Here is a 24,355-nt window from a genome sequence, read left to right as displayed (position 1 = left end):
AACACAGACGTAGAGACGTTCAGTAACTTGCCAAAGTTCAGTTAGTGTGTTGAAGTATAAGAATCGGAACCCGGGCAGTCCTATTTCTGAGCCCCAGCTCTGAATCATCACGCTATATTACTTCCATGACGTGGCAAGGCGGCTGGGAATATGGTACGTATTCACCCATTGCTCGTCTGAAGGAAGATTAGATCACAGGGATGCAGCTCATGGGAAAACAGCATCCCTCTTCCATTCATCCTCAGGAATCATCTCAGCCTGACATACCCTAGATGGGCAAAAAGCGAACACTCACGTTCTTGATCATTTCCCTCTATGGTATGGTTGCAGTCAACACAGGGCTATACTGGGTCCATACAGTACAGGGTCCATACCTGTTTTATCAACACTCATATTCCCAGTGACTCGCAGGATAATTATTATTGGTTTTAATTGAAGTCGAGTTGATGTACAATGTTGTACCAATCTCTGCTGTATAGCGAAGTGACTCGGTTAGACGCATATAGACATTCTGTGTTTGTATCCTTTTCCATCATGGTTTATCACAGGATGTTGCATGCCATTTCCTGTGCTATACATTAGCTGGAAGGATAATCATTTGATTCTTGAAGACAAATACAAAAATTCAGGTTCTCGCTCTGAGACCCTCCGATCAGTCTGATACGCTCAGAAGGTTCCCTCCCATGAGGCTTTCACAGGGCATCAGATGCAACATTTGAAGACCCCTTGGCTCCCAAGCTTCTGGTGGCACAGCCTGAGCCGTCCTCTTCCCTGGAGGTCTCCGCGTCCCGTGTGGAAGCCTGGCACGAGACATCGAGAGGAAGTAGTGTCATTCTTCCTTACGACTAGCACATTTCAGGCTTGGGTGAGGCTGTGAATTTCTTGCCGGCTGGAATGACCTCTTAGGGAAATGTCTGTAAGTCGGGCAGTGCTTAGTACCACGCCAGCATATACGAATTGCTTCATAAATCCCTTAGCGGGTGAGCAGGGTTTCTCCTCCTTTGTCACAGCTACGGGACAGGATGAGAACTATAGAGGGCAGAGTAGGTTCGCGGTGGGAGGGAGCCTGGAGCATGACGGGTTTGCTTTCCATTCTCACGCCTCTTCCAGAGCCTTGGGGCTCCCATCATTGGCTCCTGGGACACTGTTCTCCCAGCTCACGTGGACTCTCTTGGCTTATTCCTTCATCTGCACAACGCGTCAGTACAGCATAACAAGCATCATTCATTTATTCAGTCATTCAGCAAATATCCCTCATACTCTGAACACAAGGACCTTCTGATTCCAATTCTTCTCCTGTAAACTGCGGACAGGATAACTCGACATATTGTTGCAAAGGTCATTCCTGTGTTTATTCACACAGCAAGGATTTTCGTCCCTGCTCTGTGCCGGGAACAGATCTAAGCACTAAGAATGGACAAGTCCGGGGCTTCCCTGGTGGCGCAGTGGTTGAGAGTCTGCCTGCCGATGCAGGGGACGCGGGTTCGTGCCCCGGTCCGGGAGGATCCTACATGCCGCGGAGCGGCTGGGCCGGAGCCTATGCTCCACAACGGGAGAGGCCACGACAGTGAGAGGCCCGCGTACCGCAAAAAAACAAAAAACAAACAAACAAAAAAAAGAATGGGCAAGTCCCTTACTTCCCTCGTGGCGTCTACATACTTTTGGGAAGAGACAGATAGTAAAGAAACAAGGTAATTTCACACTGGTGAGTTCTAGAAAGAAAACGAAACTGGTGACCCGTGTGGGCGGTCACAGACTGCCTCTCTGAGAATACGACAGGTGCACTAAGACCTAAACATCTGAATGATCCAGTCATGCAGAGTCCGGTCAGAGCAAATAGCAGGTGCAAAGGTCCTGTGGCAGGAACAAGCTTGGATCGTGAGCTACAGGTGCCACAGCGGCCAGGGTGGAAGAAGATTGGTGACTGATGACAGAAGCATAAAGGGTACGACCAGGGAGGCGGGCAGGGGCCAGATCACCTCCAGGACCTCGGAGGTCAAGGTGAAGCGCTGGGATTTTATTCTGGGTGTGATGGGAAGCTCTGGAAGGCCAAAACAATAAGAGGTTCCGCGATCTGATTTATGTTTTAAACAGAACTCTGTGGCTATTTGGAGCAGAATGGATGGGGGCTGCGACTGGGGAGCAGAGAGCTCAGATTAGGTGAGAATTCAGAGAGACCTAATGTACAGCCTATACGCCGCACGTGTTCGTAAATAGCGGCTGTCTGTACGGCAGATCCACTGCACACCCACGGGAGATGCTCCAGGGACACTGCAGACCCCGGGGCCACAGATGCCATCCCAGAACTTCCCAGGAGTTACCAGGATGGATTGGCAGCGACATCCTAAAAATCCACACCATGATTCCCACCTTGCGTGCTACTCTCAGGCTGCTTGCCAGCCCAGTCATGCACGAGGAAATAAAATCCGAGCATCAAGAGATCAAAGAGCTTGTTAGCGGGGTGTGGGTGTGGTGGACGGTGGTGTAAATCAATACGGTTTCTATGTAACATGTCAATACCCATCACATTCGCAAATGCCTCTACCACTTTCCTCGGCTAGCTCACTTCTGCAATTTATTTCACAGAAATAATCACAGAAGTTCAAGATGGTGTTTGGACAAGGTTATTCAAAGTCCAGGCCAAAGACGGTAGAACCTAAAGACCAGTTAATAATAGGGTGTTGGTTCAGATAAATGATGCCGTATATCATAATAAGTGATGCTTAAAAAAAAAGGTGAATAAAGAACTGTATGTACTGATACGGAAAAATTACAAGGTATATCGCTAGGCGAAAAAAGAAGCAACATGTGTTTAAAATTGAAGTGGGGGAGGAAATATATGTATGTGTGTGTGTGTTTTCATAGGTATAAAATAAATATCTTTGGAAAGGGATGTGATAAAGCGCGAACTCTGATGACCTCTGGGGAAGGGGGCTGGGTAAGTGGAGGAAGGTGTAGTCTTCTGGTATGTCAGCTTGTCTACATTTTGCATTTAGAACTGTGTGAATGTATTCCCTACCCCCCTGCCCCCCACCAAAATAAATGAAGAGTAAAAAAATAATAAAAGCAGAAGGGGAAAACGTGCCTTAGTAAAATGACAAACTACGACAAGCCTTAGACCGTTGGGGTTGGCTTACACATAGTCCAAGCAAGGAACAGTCAACCCACAGGTGCCCACGGGTTATTGCTGTTCCTCTGACCTCCGTCTCTGCCACCCCCTTCTAAGTTCAGGTTGCCCTGAGGGTGAGAGCAAAGCCCACAGCCAACCAGCTACGGAAACCCCATCAACTGTGAGCCAGGAGTTTCAGCAGAGGCACGAGGAGGAAGGTGGGCAGAATCGAGTTTCCAGGTCTTGGGGATGACGTCCGTGTTGGCAGGACAGTGTGGTTCAGTGATTGACATTTGCCACCATCAGGAAAGAGGGCTGCGCCTCTTTCACACTTACGATGCAAGGAAGTCTGGGCCATTGTGTAAAAAAGTCAGGAAGAACTTAAAAGAAGCTTTGCTCCACGGAAAATACAAGAACCAACACCGTACATAGGCTCCTGACAGAACCAATTCCTTTAATTCTCACGAATACTCCACGAAGGTACTTCTGTCATTCATCACCTCCCCTGCGGATAAGACGCGAGGAGATGGACTCGTCGGCACAAAACCGCACGGCTTCCAAGTAGAAGAGCTGAGTCCTGGATCCCAGTTGCCCGGGCAACAGAGGCCGTGCTGTTCGTTATTCGTGGTGCCACACTGCTTCATGGGATACTTGGGAGCGGAGACACCACGTGAGCAAAGCTTTTACTTTGGGTGTAGAAAGAAAAAAAAAATTAACATTACGTTTTTTTTTAAAGGGAAATAGTTCATTTCCACTGCTGTCTGCCACTTTCTGGTGAAGACCAGTCAGATGTGAGAAGGACCCTCAATCTGAACAAGGGTCTCCAGGTTTAAAGGATTCAGACAATGTGGATAAAACCAGGGTCTCATGGCAGCTCGGTGGTGGCTGGAGGATTCTGAATATAACACATGGAGCCTTGAGGTATTACAGCACTGTCCCCACAGCCCTGTCTAGTACCTAGTTTGCTCTCTGAGGACCAGTCGTGTAGGGACAGCTTCAGGAGGACAACTTCGCCCACGCCTCTGAGTCAGATGGGGTGCCGGAAGCAGGACCGTGGATTCCGAAATGCACCTGCTCTTGCCGGTGGCCACGGCGCTGGCCCCACATACTCCCCTTACAGTTAATTACTGGTCTGGAAAGAGCTTGGGGGACTCATGAACGTGATACAATCAACTGTTTCAGGACAGATGCTGAGAGATGTATTTACTTTATACATTTTCAGTTTGGGCTGGGGACCACACATCGGGCTGCGACGGGAGGCAGAAAACAGGAAACTCGTCATTCTGGCCATGAAAGGCTATACATGAGGCTGGGAAAGGGCCTTCAGGGTAAGAGGACAAGCCTTTCAGCATCTCTTCCTTTAGCAATCACTTCCTTGTGGTGGGAGAAGCGAGGGCAGTGCTTAGAATCAGACAGAACAGGGTTCACATGGCCCTGAATAGCTGGGCAAGGTTGGCAAGTAATTCAACCCCTCCGGGTACTCAGTGACCCAGTTTACCTGTTGTGGCGTCATAAATCGCCCTCCAAACTCAGCGGCATAAAACGATCGTTTTAATGTGAATCAAGAATTCTGGAAGGGCTCGGCTGGGTGGCTGGCTAGACGCCATCCTCTGCCTTGCTCAGGGCATACACAGGGAGAGCTGGGCCTTCTCACAGCATAGCGGCCTCAGGGCATCAGGATGCTGACACGCTGCCTGCAGGCTCTTTGGTGACCTGGCTCTCAAAGTCACGTAGCATCACCTCTGCTCGCACACTGGTCGTCAGCCCGTCACTGAAGTCTACCCAGCTTCCAGGGGAGGAGAAAAAGACTCCTTCTCTTAACGGGAGAGTAGTGGGATCCAGAGAGCAGGCCAGATGGGGACGTTGACAACACATCCATCGAGAACATTCTTGGAAAACACAACCTCTTGTACACAGGGCCATCATCGGAAGACTGATTATGTGAATATCACAGTAGGGTTTGGGGGAAATGGTGGTGTGTCCAGTGCATCCACCATCGTGCAGGCTCTCCCGGGTGCCTCGTCCTAGGCGCTGGTTTTGACCCCAGCAGCCATCCCTTCTCTGTGGAAGTATGCCGCTTTGCCTTGGACAGCAGGTGGCCTTCACTGTCGGCAGCCTCGATGGGACACTAAACCACGGATGCTCTACTTCTGTTTTTAATTAATTTTTTTTAATTGAAGTATGGTTGGTTTACAATGTTTCAGGTGTACAACAAAGTGATTCAGTTATACATATACATATATATATATATATACGCACATATACATATATATTCTTTTCAATTCGTTTCCCTTATAGGCTATTGCAAGCTACTGAGTGTACTTCCCTGTGCTATAGAGTAGGGCCTTGTTGTTCATCTATTTTATATATAGTAGTGTGTATCTGTTAATCCCAAATTCCCAATTTATCCCTCTCCCTCTTTCCCCTTCGGTAACCCTAAGTTTGTTTTATATGTCTGTGAGTCTATTTCCATTTTGTGAATTCACTGGATCATTGTTTTAGATTCCCCATAAAAGTGGTATCATACAATATTTCTCTTCTTCTGTCTGACTTAACTTCACTTAATTATGGTTGATGCTCTACTTCGAAACAGCACCAAGCAATGGAGAAACCCAATGGCCATTTCAGACGTCAGATCAAGTTTTGATGACAGAACCAGCTCTTGGGTCTCCAAGAAAAATCTCTTCTTCTCTCAGGCTGCTTCAAAGCCTATCGTCTACCTGTTCCCCCCCGCTCCCAGGGGCTTCCAGCAAATGCCCTTGGGAGAGTTTAGTTTCTATAAATCACAGGAAACACCAATAACCTCGACCATCAGGGCTTTAACCTTCGTCACAGCTGAAAGTGGGAGGAAAACAAACACTTTATGGAGCACACACACAGCGTGTATATCAATAAATTCTCTGCTGCAGATGTTGACACGAGTCTGCTGTGAGTTTAGGATGGGCCGAGTGGGGACGCTTTAGACTTCTCCCTTTAGGGACCTGGAGTGCACGCTTCACCCCACTGATGGGGGGGTTTTCATTCGTGGGCGTTTGCCTAGCAGATTTTCTGTGCCATCTTTAAACAGCTCTTACAGAAAGAACTCAGTCTGGGCAATTGCCTTCAGGGAACAGCAGATTATCTTTGTGGATCATTCCCAGAAGCTCTGCTGAAACGGTTCACATTCAGCAGCTCTGAGCACGCTCGTGTCCCAGAATTCTCCGAAAACAAACAGCTGAGCAGAGCTGTGAATCTAAGGTCTGCGATCGAGGCTGCTAAAGTGAATACTACTGGGCATCTTATTCTCCATGTTCAATGGTCTTCGCTTTTGGAAAAGCCCTTCTCCTTTTATGAGCTGCCTGACTGACCTGGTCTCCTTCGCCGCAGAGCACGCCTTAAGCGTACTGACTGAGGGGCTTGGGAGCTGTGGGCGGTGGCTGCCGTCCTGAGTAGAGGGAAGAGTGGGATGAGTACCATTTGGTTTTTCTCCGGAAGTGCAAGGACCCAGAGGATGTCTTCCGTCTAGACCGGCTGGCTGGAGGATGCTGGCTGACCTACCACTACACTAGAAGCTGGGAAGGAGGAAACACCACGCCCCAGGCAGGTTTCCTGGTAGGGCTGAAGCTTGATGAAAACCGAGGATGATCAAGGATAAGGTACAGGAGGAACAAGGAGAGTTCACAACACGTGCTGGAAGCACAGCAGTGTCATGACATGTTTAGAAGGCGTCATAGGTATGTGGTGACAGTGAAGGTGAGCTGAATCTCTGAAAGGCCTCGCCTCAGTTATAAATCCCTCTAAAAGAGACACACAGTCCAGGCCCAGGAAGGCTATTTTGCTGCCAATCTGATGCCTTGAAGACACAGGCAATTAACCCCCTAAAGAAAACAGGCACAGTTTTACCCAAAGTGGAATGTGCAACCGGTTCAAACCGGCCACTTTTGCACAATTCATTCACTGATGGACTGTTTTCCTGAACAATATTCCTTTTGGTTCATCTACACTGTGATTTTAAAAATCTGAGCAAATGTTTTTAAAAATCGGGAGATTTTTCTAGGACAGTCTGGATTTTCAGCTGTTCTAAAAAAATCCAGAGATCGGGCAACACGGGGCCTGCGTCCTCACCTGGGAAGGTTCCAGCGCCCCCCTAAGTGGGTGCGGTCTGTCCTGCTCTCCACCTACCTCACCCGGCATGCAGGGCTAGCTGTCTGGCTCCTTTGTGTCTGCAGCCCCTGATGAAATGGTCCGATTCCCGTGAGGATGCCCTGCTTGAGCCCTGCTGTGTGGGCAGCCTCTCAGCTTGCAGCTGACCACACACACCTGTAACGTAGATCTGCAAATCTCACCTGCAGCATCAAGACCCCTGCAGTCCCCCAGGAAGGGGGGTTGGGGAGGGACCATATAGCCATGGAAATGTGCACCGCTGATTTATGTACACGAAAGTGTTAGGAACAGACCGCCGAGATGCCCTACAACAGGGGGCTCTCAAAATAAATTAAGGTTTTTTTACTTAATAAGTTGTTAGGCAGCTAATGAACAAACTAAGCTTGGGGCAGGCAAAGGGCTTTGGCAACGTTAAGTTACGAAAGGGGATCTATCACAGGCTGACCCCAACTATATAAAAGTATTTATATGTATAATAATGGTAATAGCTACGTAAGGTATGGAATGTGGGTTTAAAATGTGTTTTTTAATACATTTTTTATGATTATAAAGGTGACATAGGGGCATTGAAGAAAATAAGGTTAATAAAAAGATAAGGAAGAAAAAATAAGGAGGAAAAAAAAAGAAAGTCTCCGTTTGGGGCTAGTGTATTTTTAACACCTCCTGGGTATTTGCTAATCCCTTTCTAACCCCAAGGTCAAGTGCAGAGCCTTCTGCTGGTAACACCAGCCAGCTAGCCATCAATAGTATTTGTTCATTTAAATTGTATTTGTTGACACTCGCCTTTAATTCATGCAGTGAATATAAGCTTCTCCTATGTATTTATAGACATGAAGTTTATTTTAGAAGAAAACATTGTTAAAAAAAAAAAGCATTTGCACAAATATTCAAGTGGATGCTTTCGGAATGTCTTCATTTCTTTTCTTTATCTGCCCAACAGTGTGACTCTCAGTTCAGGAAACCATGGAGAAGAGTTACTGAAATAACATACACAAAGCATTTTGTAAACTGCCAGGAACTACGAAATACAGAGTATTATTTTGTATGTTGTCAAGCACTGTGAAACATACAGAATATTACTGTTATTTAAGTTTCTGTATTTGAGATACTATGTTTGCTTCCCCAGAGAGATCTAGTCCCCCCGAATGCTAATGTTTTAAAAATAAAACCTAATATGGAACTTTTAAAATGCACCAGTGAACCCATTTAAATACAGGCGTTCAGGAGATAACAGCACAGGTGTGCGTGGCCAGGTCGGGAGGCCTGCAGGTGGTATGCAGTGACCCTCAGTGGGGAGCGAGTCCTGCTCAGAACCCAGGAGGCTGCATCGCCAGCGTGGAGTTCCCTGTTAACTTCCAAGAATGCCCATCAACAGGCACATGAAAAGATGCTCAACATCACTAATCATCAGAGAAATGCAGATCAAAACCACAATGAGGTCCCACCTCACACCTGTTAGAATGGCCATCACCAAAAAGTCTACAAATAACAAACACTGGAGAGGGTGTGGAGAAAAGGGAACCCTCTACGCTGTTGGTGAGAATGTAAGTCGGTGCAGCCACTATGGAGAACAGTATGGAGGTTCCTCAGAAAACTAAAAATAGAGCTACCATATGATCCAGCAATCCCACTCCTGGGCATATGCCCTGACAAAACTGTAATTCAAAAAGATACATGCACCCCTGTGTTCATAGCAGCACTATTCACAAGAGCTGAGACATGGAAGCAACCTAAATGCCCATCGACAGATGAATGGATAAAGGAGATGTGGTACATATATACAATGGAATACTACTCAGCCGTTAAAAAGAATGAAATAATGCCATCTGCAGCAACACGGATGGACCTAGAGGTTATCATACTAAGTGAAGTAAGTCAGACAGAGAAAGACAAATACCATATGATACTACTTGTATGTGGACCCTAAAATACGACACAATGAACTTATCTGTGAAACAGAAACAGATTCACAGACATAGAGAACAGACTTGTGGTTGCCAAGGGGGGGGCGGTGGGAGACGGGTGGATTGGGGGGTTGAGGCTAGCAGATGTAAGCTATTCTACAGAGAATGGATAGACAACAAGGTCCTACTATACAACACTGGGAACTATATTTAATAACCTGTGAAAAACGATAATGGAAAAGAATATGAAAAAGAATGTATATATATATGACTGAATCCCTTTGCTGTACAGAAGAAATTAACACAACATTGTAAATCAACTATACTTCAAAAAAAATAAGTAACTAAAATAAAAATTAAAAAAAAGAATGCCCATAGTTTAAAGAAAACCCTAATTTTTGGCGTTTCTCCTAAAGGAATGAACTTGGGAGAGTAAGACCCAGGGAAAGCTTAGGGCGAAAGCGTGGATTAGATAAAGGTGCAAGCCTGGGGTCGAGGGGAGCCCTGGGTAGGCTGTGCCCTCCCTCAATGTTGGGCTCACTTCCCAGGCTTTATGAAATTCTTGATCCCCAGGTACTCAGACTAGCCCAGATCCCAGGTTTGAAAAAGATTCAGAAGGTGGAAGGGAGAGAAAAGAGCAAGGAGAAGATGCTTCCCAAGGAACGTATGCTCAGAGGACCACAAAATGTGTTCCTGTGCTCAAACACGCCATCCACACCTTTCACCTTCTTTGCCTGCTGCCACAGAGGCATCTGCTTGGTGCTTGATTCACTTAAAGTCATGGGGTTCGGACAGGATATTAATTGCTCCCTTGGCCTCACAACCCAGAAGGGTGAAGCACAATCTAGTAGGGTGTGAGTCGATTCTGTGTGGTTGCCGAGATGCTCAGACTGCTAAAACATTACTCTAGCGGGGTGGAAACTAAATGCAGCACAGCTGGGTGTGTGTATGGCCCGGGTGCAATGTCTCTTCCTGGATCTGAGGGTGTACAGACATGGCTCCAGGACCAGAGTGCACAAGATCTTTCAGAGGTGCTGGGCTACAGGGGGAAGATGCTCCATGAAACAGCTGCCTTGAAGGATGGTCTTCTCCCTCCCAACTGTACACAGAAGAGGCTGTTTCGCCAGGGAAGGAAGCAGGGGCCCTTATGTTTCTGAGAATCTCAGGTTGGGTTGAGCCAACAAGCTCGTGAGCTTGCGAGTGGTTCCTTCCCGAGTTGAGCCTTCAGGTGAGACACCACTGAGCCTGGCTGACACCCTGATTGCAGCCTAGTGAGATACCCTCAAGAAGAGGACCCAGATGAGATGTGCCTGGATCTCTAACCCGCTGAAACTATGAGACAATAAACGTGTTGGTTTTTTTTTTTTGGTGGTACGCGGGTCTCTCACTGTTGTGGCCCCTCCCGTTGCGGAGCACAGGCTCCGGACGCGCAGGCTCAGTGGTCATGGCTCACGGGCCCAGCTGCTCCGAGGCATGTGGGATCTTCCCGGACCGGGGCACGAACCTATGTCCCCTGTATCGGCAGGCGGATTCCCAACTACTGCGCCACCAGGGAAGCCCAAACGTGTTGTTTTAAATGTCTACGTTTTGGGGACTTCCCTGATGGTCCAGTGGGTTTGACTCCACGCTCCTGGGTGGGTTTGATCCCTGGTCGGGGAGCTAGATCCCGCATGCCGTAACTGAGAGTTCACATGCTGCCACAAAGATCCCACAGGCTGCAACTAAGACCCGGCGCAGCGAAAATAAATAAATATTTTTAAAAATGATGCTCTTTAAATAAATAAATAAACATCTCAGTTTGGGGGTGTTTTCTTACAAAACACTAGATAACAAATACTCTTGGCCTGTGCTCTCCAGGCAGAGGGAAGTAAGCCCTCACATCCCTGTGAAGTCTGCACCTTCCATGTCATCGAAAGCCCTTATTTGAGCTGCGATCAGTCTGTTCCTACGTGCTCCACAGACTTTAGTTTCCTTGAAGACAGGGTCTGGACCTGACTCAGTGGGTATCGACCCGGCACGGAGCACAGCACCTCAGACTTACGTGAACCAAGCAATGTTTTCTGAAAGTCCAGCTGAGGAAGTGAGTGAGCGGGGACATGCCTCCGTTGTGTGCTGGCAAACAGGCCTTCCGACAATGGCCAGAAGTCCTGGTTTGTGATGTTTGCCAATTGCCATGGTGTAAATACTGCCGGTCACCGCATGAGAGACTGGGGAGGAGACTCGAGCAATCCAATCAGCTCTCACAAGCTGGCACTGGATGGCTTCAGCACAGCCCCGACCCCAGTCCTGACGTGGCGGCTCTTGCGCAAAGGCAACCATTCCCTTCTAAGACATCATGTAAAGAAACCCGGGAGGACGCAGGGAATTCCAGGCCCTCACAACCACCCGGCTTGTGGCCAGTCTAACTCAAAGCAGTAAAAAAACCTCTAGAATTCAGAAGGAAGGAAACGCTGATTTTAAACCACAGTTCCCGCTACCGTGACATCCAGCGCGGCTGACAGCGGAAAATCACGCATGATGTTTACGATCTCCGCAAACACACCTGGTCCCAACGTCAAATTCCCAGAAGATCAGAACACACAGGGTTGCCAGCAGGACTCTTCAGCACCTGCTCCCACACAGCAAAGCTTATCTCCCTCGCTTTGAGACTCCTTCTGACTGTGACATAAAGAACTATTTACACACACAAATCCATTGCCTGTTAATGAACACATTCCCTTTAACTTGCATGATCAACGCTAATCTTGTGGGTTAATTAGATTTTACGTGCATTTGATTCAGGAGATTTAATTTGACCTCTGATCTCGTGCTTAGAGCAAGGGACCCATGCATGCATTTCTTTCTAGCCACGTTTTCACATGGTGAAACGCCCAACACTCACCCCTCAGATGTACTAACAACCCTTCTTGGCGTCATGATGCTGAAGGTTGGTGTTTGATCCAGGAAGCTGTTCAGGACCCCAGATGTGTTTGCTGGCTACACACGGAAGGCAGGACTGAGGAAAGGGTCTTACAGATAAATGAACTGCGTGTTTCTATAAATTTATTTATTTAGTTAGTTTTGGCTGTGTTGGGTCTTCGTTGCTGTGGGCAGGCTTCTCATTGCAGTGGCTTCTCTTGTGGTGGAGCACAGGCTCTAGGCGTGCAGGCTTCAGTAGCTGTGGCACGAGGGCTCAGTAGTTGTGGCTCGCGGGCTCTAGAGCTCAGGCTCAGTAGTTGTGGCACACGGGCTTAGTTGCTCCGCGGCATGTGGGACCTTCCCGACCAGGGCTCGAACCCATGTCCCCTGCATTGGCAGGCGGGATCTTAACCACTGCGCCACAAGGGAAGTCCCGAAAGAACTGGGTGTTTCTAAATGCAGTGGAGCGTTTGTAGAGTTTTTCTGGGCAGGTTTGAAGAGTTCACTTAAGAACATACATCCAGTAATGGAAGTGGATGTTTCTTCCTTTAGCGCTCATCCCTTCAGGAAAATACACTGACAGACTGTATCAAGAGCCCTAAAAAACGATCTAACTTTTTGATTCTAAGAAGCCACCTCAAGCAAAAAGAGAAGTGGACAAAGTTCATGTGAAAGCTCGTTCGCTGCTGCATTATCTATGAAAATAAAACTTGGAAACAAATTAAATAGCCCGAACTAGGGATACGGTGATTTATGGAATGTTAAGTCTATGTGATGGAATCTTAAAATACTTCTGAGGAATAATTAATGTCAAAGGAAGATGTTATCAATATAAGTGAAATTATCTGAAGAATCTGGACATATATTATGATAGCAAATTTGTAAAATAAGTGAACCTACTACACGTTTACTGTACGCAGACGTTATCTATGCATTAAACAGGGGAAGAAAATGAATCAACGTTAGCAGTGGGTTATCCTTCGGTAGAAGGGATACTGATATATTGTTTAAGTTCTGTCCTCATATAGTTGTTTTCACAAATATTCTAAAACGAGTATGTGTTGCTTTTATACACAGAAAGCAATTATGTTAAGTAATCTTCCAGAATGTTTGTCTAGACCGTCACATACCACCCCTATGCATCACTGCCACCGACTGTCACCTCCTGTCTTTAAGGTCCTCCTGACTGAAGACTGAGTCTAATCCTTTATGAATCTGACACCAATTCTGACGTGTGTCCTTCGTCTACCACTACCAAGTAATACTCTGACACCAGCTGGGTGTCCTACACTTCACCTCAGTTCTGACACTACCTACCTGGAGATCGTGTCCGATCCCACAGGTCAAGGGCTCAGTCCCACGAAGACTGCCCCCACCTTCAGATGCCAATCGCAAGTCCACGTTGTCCCGTGTGCTTCTGACCCTCGGGCTAACGATTAGAGGCTACCATGACCCCTTCCTTGGGTTCCATTAATTTGCTGGAGCGGCTCACAGAACTCAGAGAAACATTTGACTCACCAGGTTACTGGTTATTATGAAAGGGTATAACTGAGGAACAGCCGGTGACAGAGATGCACGGGGTAAGGCACGGTGAAAGCGGGCGGAGCTGCCATGCCCTCTCCAGGCGCCACTCTCCCCCAATCTCCACGCCATCACCAACGCGGAAGCTCTCCAAAGCCACTATTTTCTAGTTCTTACGGAGGCTTCATTAAATGGGCACCGTTGATTAACTCATTGGCCATTGGCTATTGAACTCAATCTCCAGTCTCCCTCTCGAACACGGAGGCCAGGGGTGGGACTGAAAGGTCCAACCCTCCTCCAATCACATGGTTGGTACCCTGCAACCCGCATCTTAAGGGGACCTAGGAGGCTTTCCAAAAGTAACCTTATTAACGTAAACAGAAGACAGCTTTACGCTCTCATTCTGCGAAACTGCAACGGTTTTCAGAGCTCTATGCCAGGAACAGGGATGAAGACCAAATATGTATTTCTTAGTATAAATCACAATATCACACCCTTTGCGCAAAGGACAGACACTCTGTAAGAAAGCAGCCTCTGATAAGCAAGGGCAACGGCAGGGCAACGGGAGATGACACAGCCTCGAGGACAAGAGTGCAGGTGAGGAGAATGAATAAGCCTCCGCAAAGCACAATAGACCGTGCAAACTAATTCCTGCTCCCAAACCCAAACAACAGACCCGCAGAATCAGCGCCCTGCCCTTCCTGCCAGAGATGCCAGAAGCTACAACAGGTGATGTAAGCGTCCCCAGGTTTCCAAGCCGAGGTGTAACAGCTCCGCTAAGCAGTGGTTACTGTGAGTCTAAGGCAGGGATCTCAGGCGGAGACCGGGTCACGGGACCCCGGGTCAGCGACGCGGAGGGAGGGGTCCCCGCGCTTACCTGTTGCGCGCGCCGGGCGCCAGGCGCCGGCACGCCAGGGCGGCGGTGGCGTGCTTGCCGCCGTTGCCCAGCTCCGGCTTGATGTCCCACTGGCGAGGCTCGCTGGTCCGCGTGCTCAAGATGTTCACCCCCTTCTTCACCTTGGCTCTGCGGGGACGAAGAGAGCAAGAAAGAGCTAAGAGATTACTGCCTCGGCCTTTCCAAATGCGCCCCGCCTCCGCTAAGCTGCGCGCGTTGCTTTCTTTTTCAGTTTTCTGCTTTTTTCATATCCGGTGGCACAGTCAGACGAGGGGCCTCAGGCGTGGAGGACGCCGGGGAATTGGTGACTGGAGTGAGAGAGGGATCTACCCACAGACCCAGGAATCACGGGACTTGCTGTTCAGGACTGAGGGTGAGCGAAAGCGGCCTCAGGCAGTCCCCAAACCAAGAAGTAGCTCAGCGGAGGGGTCAGGAGAAAAGCCAGCCTGCCCAGGCCAGTCATTCTCGGTCAGGGGCGACTGTGTCCTGCGGGGACACGTGGTGACGTCTGGAGACATTTGAGGCTGTCTCAACCGCGGGGAGAGTGCCGGCACCCGATGCACAGAACAGCCCCCCTTCCCCAGCCCAAAGGGCCCCAAATGCCCAGGCTCAGAGACCCTGGTGGAGGTGCACACACTGCTTTCTCCACTTTGTAGCTGTGTGACTTTGGGCAAATAATAACCTCTCTGGGCCTCACTTTCCTCCCCTGTAAATGGACATGATAATGGTAACCCCCAGTATAAAGCTGTTGTGATGATGAAGTGTATTAACACATATAAAGAGATCGGAACGCTGTCGAGTATACAACACGCACTTAATAAATGTCAGTTACGGTTTTATCAGTGCAGGCAGGTCCCCAACCCGCTTCACATGACTTGCTGGGTCTCCTCTGGGAACAAGCTCAGCCAGGGACTTTTTATTTATTTATTTTTTTGCAGTACCGGGCCTCTCACTGTTGTGGCCTCTCCCGTTGCGGAGCACAGGCTCCGGACGCGCAGGCTCAGCGGCCATGGCTCACGGGCCCAGCCGCTCCGCGGCACGTGGGATCTTCCCGGACCGGGGCACGAACCCGCGTTCCCTGCATCGGCAGGCGGACTCTCAACCACTGCGCCACCAGGGAAGCCCCAGCCAGTGACTTTTTAAAAAGGCAAAGCAGTCCTCTTAGAACTGTTGTTTTAGCTATGTCTCTTAGCCTGTCTGAACCTCAGTTTTCTCATCAATAAACTGGTGAGAAAAATATCGGATCGAACACATATACCTGCTTATCCTCTTTTCCCAAATCCCACTTAAAGGAGAGTCGAGGGGACTATTTAAGACCCGTGATGATGGGGAGAAAGGTGCAGCAAACGTAAACGATCTGGGGACCAGTAAGCTGATGTACAAGGGGGTAAAAGGGTCAGCTGAACTTTCAAACTAAGTCGTGAGCCGTCCGCGAGAAAAGCTAAGAACGAGCAGAATTTATACCACGGAATCCCCCCATCTCAGGAACTGGTGGGACCACTAAAAGTTGGAGTCCAGGAGGGCTAAAATAAGGAGGATTAGCTAAAAGTATGTTTATGAAGCGGCCAGGTGCAAACACGCTTCCCTTTCCCTGTAACAGGGTGACTGCCAGGCGCCATGTTGGGCCTGGGGGGCCATGAAGATTTGATACCATGACAAACACAGAGTCACTGCGTGACATCACGCACACTGAACGTTGAGATTCCTAGGCCTTTGTCCCCAAAGCTGGACCTTCACCTTCTAAGGAAAATACCAGATTCTAGACCATTCGGTCCTGACCCTGGTTACTGGTCCGACCAGCCAGCCAGGTTACTTTTCAGGGAAGTTTGTAGTCACCAAGGCCCATCTACGGGCTCAAAGCTTCTAATGGTTTTTAGTCCTTCATTTTTTTTTTTTTTAATATGAGCAAACAAGAATCAAGAATCTTAGGACACTGATAAAGTTTCTACATGACATAGGGAACAAAACAGGCAAAAAAAAAAAAAGAAGAAAAAAGAAATCTGTAGAAAATAGAGCCTATGCAGGAAAGGCCACAATTAACAAAATACACAATCATTCACATTCACAGAGCCATCAGAGAAGATACTGCAATCATGAAACAAAAACAGATTGCTATTTAAAAAACCCAGAAAGGGAAACATAAGCCCTTGGAAATTAAAGATATTATAGAAGAAATGGAAAATCAGTGGAATGGTTGATGGATAGAGTTGAGGACATTTGTCCTAGGAAGCAGGAAAAAACCCAAAGAAATGGAAGAGGATTACTTTGAGGTTCAACATCTGAACAATGTAAAAAACACACAAAGGGAGAGTAGGAATCACCAATGATGTCATTCAAGAAATTTCCCCCAGTGAAAGGATGTGAGTGTCCAGATTGGCAGGGCCTCCTGGGTGATGAACACATGGACCCACCCCAAGGCACAGGACTGATCCAGCTTAGGACACTGGGGACAGAGAGGTGAATTCTGCAATCCTCCAGACTGAAGAAAGAATCAGGGATCAGAATGGATTCAAGATTCACAACACGCACTCTGGGAACCAGAAGGCGATGAAAAATATCTTCAAAAACCGGAGGGGAAATGATTTCCAACCTAGCATTTGATATCCAGCCTAATGATGAAGAAAATGTTTCCAGATACGCAAGTTCTCCAAAAATTTATTTCCTACATCCTTGCTCAGAAAACTACTTGAAGATGTGCTCCATCAAACAAGGGGGTAAATATAGAAAGAAATCATGAGACCCAGGAAATGAAGATCCAATGCATGACAGAGATGAACAGGAGGTTCATGGTGAATAGAGGTCCTGGATAACAGCTGAGCACCAGCATGGAGAAATTCTGGCAACACGTCTTCAGGAAACTGGAATTTTCCTGATAAATTTGATGTGAATGAATGTTCTAAGAGGAGATTTAGATAATCAGTAAAGAGTCTGGGGATAAATCAGAACAAAATAAACAGAAAATGAAGAAAAAGAATGAAACCAAATTAGTTTTTAATTCTGATGATAAAAAATCAGTATGCAGAAAAGGAAAAGTCATCATCATTTAATACTTACTTTTACTGTGATTAGCATACGTACTTGTAATATTTTAAACACTGATTATTAATCTAGACAAGATATGATTATTATTTTGCAGGGATGGAGACACAGGAAGGAGTCGGGGAGAAAAGAGAGAAAGATCCTTATTTTTCATAGTGGGAAATTTATAGACAGTGCCTAAAACTAAAAAAAAACAAGAGGTATCAGCCTTACTTACTATGTCATTCAGTGATATGGACATAAATACCAAAGTAAGAATTTTGCCTCTGTACCAGGAGAAAGGCAGTGGAAGGGAACAGACTACTGCAGCATTTCTTTAAAAATAACTTTTAATTTTGAACTACTTTGATAGTTTGAGATTAACATGAAGTTGCACAAAACATAGAGTTCTCATATACCCAAGCTGCCCCCTGTAATGCTCTCTTATATCATCATACATTGTCAAAACCAGGAAACTGGCATTGCTACCAGGCTATGAACTCATGTTCAGACCTTGTTTAGATTTCACCTGTTTTCACGTGCATTTTTTAAAAAAATTTATTTTATTGAAGTATAGTTGATTTACAATGTTAATTTCTGCTGTATAGCAAAGTGATTCCGTTATGCTATGTATATACGTGTGTAATATACATTGTTTTCCATTATGAATATGGAATACATTCATATTCTTTTCCATGATGTTTTATCACAGGCTGGTGAATAGAGTTCCCTGTGCTCTACAGTAGGACCTTGTCTTGTTTATCCATCCTATATATATAAAAGCTTATGGGCTTCCCTGGTGGCGCAGTGGTTGAGAGTCCGCCTGCCTATGCAGGGGACGCGGGTTCGTGCCCCGGTCCGGGAAGATCCCACATGCCGCGGAGCGGCTGAGCCCGTGAGTCATGGCCACTGAGCCTGCGCGTCCGGAGCCTGTGCTCCGCAACGGGAGAGGCCACAACAGTGAGAGGCCCGCGTACCGCAAAAAAAAAAAAAAAAAAAAGCTTACGTCTGCTAATCCCAACCTCCCCCTCCATCCTTCCCTCACCCCCGCCCCACCCCTTTCGCAACCACAAGTCTGTCCTCTATGTCTGTCACGTGCACTTTTTTTGGGGGGGGCGTGTATAGTTCTATAAAATCACATCACATGTGCAGACTGCAGTAACCGTCACCACAGTCAGAACACAGAAGAATTCCATCACCATAAAGACACTCCCTAATGTTACTTAATAGTCAAGCCTGCCTACCACTCAGTGCCAACAGACTCTGATCTGTTCTCTATCGCTGTAATTTTGTCACTTTGAGAATGTTATATACAGTTTTTACCAACAAACTCTGCAGAACTATTTGACTCCTTAAATTCCATGCAAGTTATGTTATCAAAGTAAAAGCTTAAAAAATTACACACAAACACACACACACATACACACACAGCCCTGCCCTGCTAACCTCACAGGGTGGAGAAGATAAATCCTTGTGAATTGTTAATGGGCTAGACATCGCCTAGCAAAGACGGGAGGCGGTGATAAAACACATCGCCCCCTTTCAAGCCCAGGGTACCCAAATTAGCATCACCTGCCCTCCCCGCTGCCACCCCAGAGTAGCAACAGCATTTTTTCTCTAGAAACTTCTTCCAAGTCTTACTTTAAAGTGACTTGCTAAGTGATTTTGCTGAATCATACTTGCCACCTTGGCCAGGAGAAGACCAAGCTATGCTTGAGGGACAACAATTAAACACACATTAGCAGGCGAAAGCCCCCCTCTGTCCTAATGCAGGGACACCTTCCACCCCGACCGCCCACAGCAACTGCCTCCTGAAATGTGACTTTGCTTGAAATTGGGTTTTTCTGCACTTGGACTTTGCTCAAGACTGGAGGTTTCACTGAAGCTACAAATTGTTCTTAACACTTCATAGTTCAAGAAAATAGGAGGATTCTTGCTGACTGGTGCAGGGCCTGATTTCATCTCTGGGGTAGGGTGATGAGCCTCTGAGATGGGGGCAAGGCACAAGTTTCAAAAGGCCAATCCTCTTAATTAGGTGTTTTCTCTGATGAGGTCAATGGATATTCCTATCTACTTCAAGGAATTAGCTGTTGCAGGAAGTTGGGTTCTAGGACCAGAAGTTTTGCAATGAGAGTCAGTGTTAAAACACAGTGGGGAGGACATTCAAGATGGTGGAGATCACCTTCCTCACCACAAATACATCAAAAGCATATCTACATGTGGAGCAACTCCTACAGAATTCCTAGTGAATGCTGGCAAAAGACCTCAGACTTCCCCAAAGGCAAGAAAATCCCCATGTACCTGGCTGTGTGGCTGACAGGGTCTTGGTGTTCCAGCCGGGTGTCAGGCCTGAGCCTCTGAGGTGGGAGAGCTGAGTTCAGGACGTTGGTCCACCAGAGACCTCCTGGCCTCACGTAATATCAATCAGCAAGAGCTCTCCCAGAGATCTCCATCTCAACGCTAAGACCCAGATCCACTCAACGACCAGCAAGCTCTAGTAGTGGACACCCCATGCCAAACAACTAGCAAGACAGGAACACAACCCCACCCATTAGCAGAGAGGCTGCCTAAAATCATAACAAGTTCATAGACACCCCCAAACACACCACCAGACACAGTCCTGCCCACCAGAAGGACAAGATCCAGCCTCATCCACCAAAACACAGGCACCAGTCCACCCCACCAGGAAGCCTACACAACCCACTGAACCAACCTTACCCACTGGGCGCAGACACCAAGAACAATGGGAACTACAAACCTGCCTACAAATAAGCCTGCAAAAAGGAGACCCCAAACACAGTAAATTAAGCAAAATGACAAGACAGAGAAACACACAGCAGATGAAGGAGCAAGGTAAAAACCCACCAGACCAAACAAATGAAGAGGAAATAGGCAGTCTACCTGAAAAAGAATTCAGAGTAATGATAGTAAAGATGACCCAGAATCTTGGAAATAGAATGGAGAAAATATAAGAAATGTTTAACAAGGACCTAGAAGAACTAAAGAGCAAACAAACAACGATGAACAACACAATAAATGAAATTTAAAATTCTCTAGAAGGAATAAATAGCAGAATAACTGAGGCAGAAGAATGGATAAGTGACCTGGAAGATAAAATAGTGGAAATAACTACCGCAGAGCAGAATAAAGAAAAAAGAATGAAAAGAATTGAGGACAGTCTCAGAGACCTCTGGGACAACATTAAACACACCAACATTCGAATTATAGGGATCCCAGAAGAAGAGAAAAAGAAAGGGACTGAGAAAATATTTGAAGAGATTATAATTGAAAACTTCCCTAATATGGGAAAGGAAATAGTCAGTCAAGTCCAGGAAGTGCAGAGAGTCCCATACAGGATAAATCCAAGGAAAAACACGCCAAGAAACATATTAGTCAAACTGTCAAAAATTAAATACAAAGAAAAATATTAAAAGCAGCAAGGGAAAAGCAACAAATAACATACAACGGAATCCCCATAAGGTTAACAGCTGATCTTTCAGCAGAAACTCTGCAAGCCAGAAGGGAGTGGCAGGACATATTTAACATGATGAAAGGGAAAAATCTACAACCAAGATTACCCAGCAAGGATCTCATTCAGATTCGACAGAGAAATTAAAACCTTTACAGACAAGCAAAAGCTAAGAGAATGCAGCATCACCAAACCAGCTTTACCACAAATGCTAGAGGAACTTCTCCTTGCAAGAAACACAAGAGATGGAAAAGACTTACAATAACAAACCCAAAACAATTAAGAAACTGGTAACAGAAACATACATATCGATAATTACCTTAAATGTAAATGGATTAAATGCTCCAACCAAAAGACATAACATAAAATTTACATAAAATCCAACCAAAAGACATGTCTTTTGGTTGGACATAGATTGGACATAGATTTTACAAAATTTACATAAAATTTACATAAAATTAATGCCCAACCAAAAGATATAGACTGGCTAAATGGATACAAAAACAAGACCCATATATATGCTGTCTACAAGAGACCAACTTCAGACCTCAATACATAAGGCAAATGCATCTCATAAGGCATCTCAATACATAAGGCAAATGCTAACAGCCATAAAAGGGGAAATCAACAGTAACACAATAATAGTGGGGGACTTCAACACCCCACTTTTACCAATGGACAGATCAACCAAAATGAAAATAAGTAAGGAAACACAAGCTTTAAATGGCACATTAAACAAGATGCGCTTCATTGATATTTATAGGACATTCCATCCAAAAACAACAGAATACACTTTCTTCTCAAGGGACCATGGAACATTCTCCAGGATAGATTATATCTTGGGTCACAAATCAAGCCTCAGTAAATTTAAGAAAGTTGAAATCATATCAAGTATCTTTTATAGATTATATCTTGGGTCACAAATCAAGCCTCAGTAAATTTAAGAAAGTTGAAATCATATCAAGTATCTTTTCTGACCACAATGCTATGAGACTAGGTATCAATTACAGGGAAAAAACTGTAAAAAATACAAACACATGGAGGCTAAACAATACTAAATAACCAAGAGATCACTGAAGAAATCAAAGAGGAAAACAAAAAATACCTAGAAACAAATGACAATGAAAACACGATGACCCAAAATCTATGGGATGCAGCAAAAGCAGTTCTAAGAGGAAAGTTGATAGCAGTACAATTCTACCTCAAGAAACATCTCAAATAATCAACCTAACCTTACACCTAAGGCAATTAGAGAAAGAGGAACAAAACCCCCCAAAGTCAGCAGAAGGAAAGAAATCATAAAGATCAGATCAGAAATAAATGATGGAAATGATAGCACAGATCAATAAAACTAAAAGTTAGCTCTTTGAGAAGATAAAAAAATAGATAAACCATAAGCCAGACTCATCAAGAAAAAAAGGAAGACTCAAATCAACAGAATTAGAAATGAAAAAGGAGAAGTAACAACTGATACTGCAGAAATACAAAGCATCATGAGAGATTACTACAAGCAACTATACTGCCAATAAAATGGACAACTGGGAAGAAATGGACACATTCTTAGAAAAGCACAACCTTCTAAGACTGAACCAGGAAGAAACAGAAGATATAAACAGACCAATCACAAGCTCTGAAATTGAAACTGTGATTAAAAATCTTCCAACAAACAAAAGTCCAGGACCAGATGGATTCACAGGCGAATTCTATCAAACATTTAGAGAAGAGCTAACACCTACCCTTCTCAAACTCTTCCAAAATATATCAGAGGGAGGAACACTCCCAAACACATTCTATGAGGCCACCATCACCCTGATACCAAAACCAGACAAAGCTGTCACAAGGAAAGAATACTACAGGCCAATATCACTGATGAACATAGATGCAAAAATCCTCAACAAAATACTAGCAAACAGAATCCAACAGCACATTAAGAGGATCATACACCATGATCAAGTGGGGTTTATCCCAGGAATGCAAGGATTCTTCAATATACACCAATCAATGTGATACACCATATTAACAAATTGAAGGATAAAAACCATATGATCATCTCAATAGATGCAGAAAAACCTTTTGACAAAATTCAGCACCCATTTATGATAAAAAGTCTCCAGAAAGTAGGCACAGAGGGAACTTACCTCAACATAATAAAGGTCATGTATGACAAACCCACAGCCAAAATCGTTCTCAATGGTGAAAAACTGAAACCATTTCCACTAAGGTCAGGAAAAAGACAAGGTTGCCCACTCACACCACTATTATTCAACATAGTTTTGGAAGCTTTAGCCATAGCAATCAGAGATGAAAAAGAAATAAAAGGAATCCAAATTGCAAAAGAAGAAGTAAAACTGTCACTGTTTGCAGATGACATGATACTATAAATAAAGAATCCTAAAGATGCTACCAGAAAACTAGTAGAGCTAATCAATGAATTTGGTAAAGTAACAGGATACAAAATTAATGCACAGAAATCTCTTGCATTCCTATACACTAACAATGAAAAATCTGAAAGAGAAATTAATGAAACACTCTTATTTGCCATTGCAACAAAAAGAATAAAATACCTAGGAATAAACATACCTAAGGAGACAAAAAGACCTGTATGCAGAAAACTCTAAGACACTGATGAAAGAAATTAAAGATGATACAAACAGATGGAGAAATATACCATGTTCTTGGGTTGGAAGAATCAACATTGTGAAAATGACTATACTACCCAAAGCAATCTACAGATTCAGTGCAATCCCTATCAAACTACCAATGGCATTTTTCACAGAACTAGAACAAAAAAGTTCACAATTTGTATGGAAACACAAAAGACACTGAATAGCCAAAGCAATCTTGAGAAAGAAAAACAGAGCTGGAGGAATCAGGCTCCCTGACTTCAGACTATACTACAAAGCTACAATAATCAAGACAGTATGGTACTTGCACAAAAACAGAAACATAGATCAATGGAAAAGGATAGAAAGCCCAGAGATAAACCCACACACATACGGTCCCCTTATCTTTGATAAAGGAGGCAAGAATATACAATGGAGAAAAGACAGCCTCTTCAATAAGTGGTGCTGGGAAAACAGGACAACTACATGTAAAAGAATGAAATTAGAACACTCCCTCACACCATACACAAAAATAAACTCAAAATGGATTAAAGACCTAAATGTAAGGCCAGACACTATCAAACTCTTAGAGGAAAACATAGGCAGAACACTCTATGACCTAAATCACAGCAAAATCCTTTTTGACCCACCTCCTAGAGAAATAAAAACAAAAATAAACAAATGAGACCTAATGAAACTTCAAAGCTTTTGCATAGTAAAGGAAACCATAAACAAGACAAAAAGACAACCCTCAGAATGGGAGAAAATATTTGCAAATGAAGCAACTGACAAAGG

The 24,355-nt window shown here is 45.3% G+C and overlaps 1 protein-coding gene across 1 annotated transcript in view; it reads right to left on the bottom strand.

Moving 5' to 3' along the window:
- Positions 1-24,355, bottom strand: part of TMEM132C (transmembrane protein 132C) — a 366,604-nt gene that overhangs the window by 104,510 nt on the left and 237,739 nt on the right. The window contains exon 3 of the mRNA XM_060170309.1: positions 14,453-14,599. Coding sequence (XP_060026292.1) covers positions 14,453-14,599 — 147 coding nt within the window. The remainder of the gene's footprint in view (positions 1-14,452; positions 14,600-24,355) is intronic.

This window comes from Lagenorhynchus albirostris, chromosome 14, assembly GCF_949774975.1.
Source record: "Lagenorhynchus albirostris chromosome 14, mLagAlb1.1, whole genome shotgun sequence".
Taxonomy (NCBI): domain Eukaryota; kingdom Metazoa; phylum Chordata; class Mammalia; order Artiodactyla; family Delphinidae; genus Lagenorhynchus; species Lagenorhynchus albirostris.
This window is presented reverse-complemented; position numbering and strand designations above follow the sequence as displayed.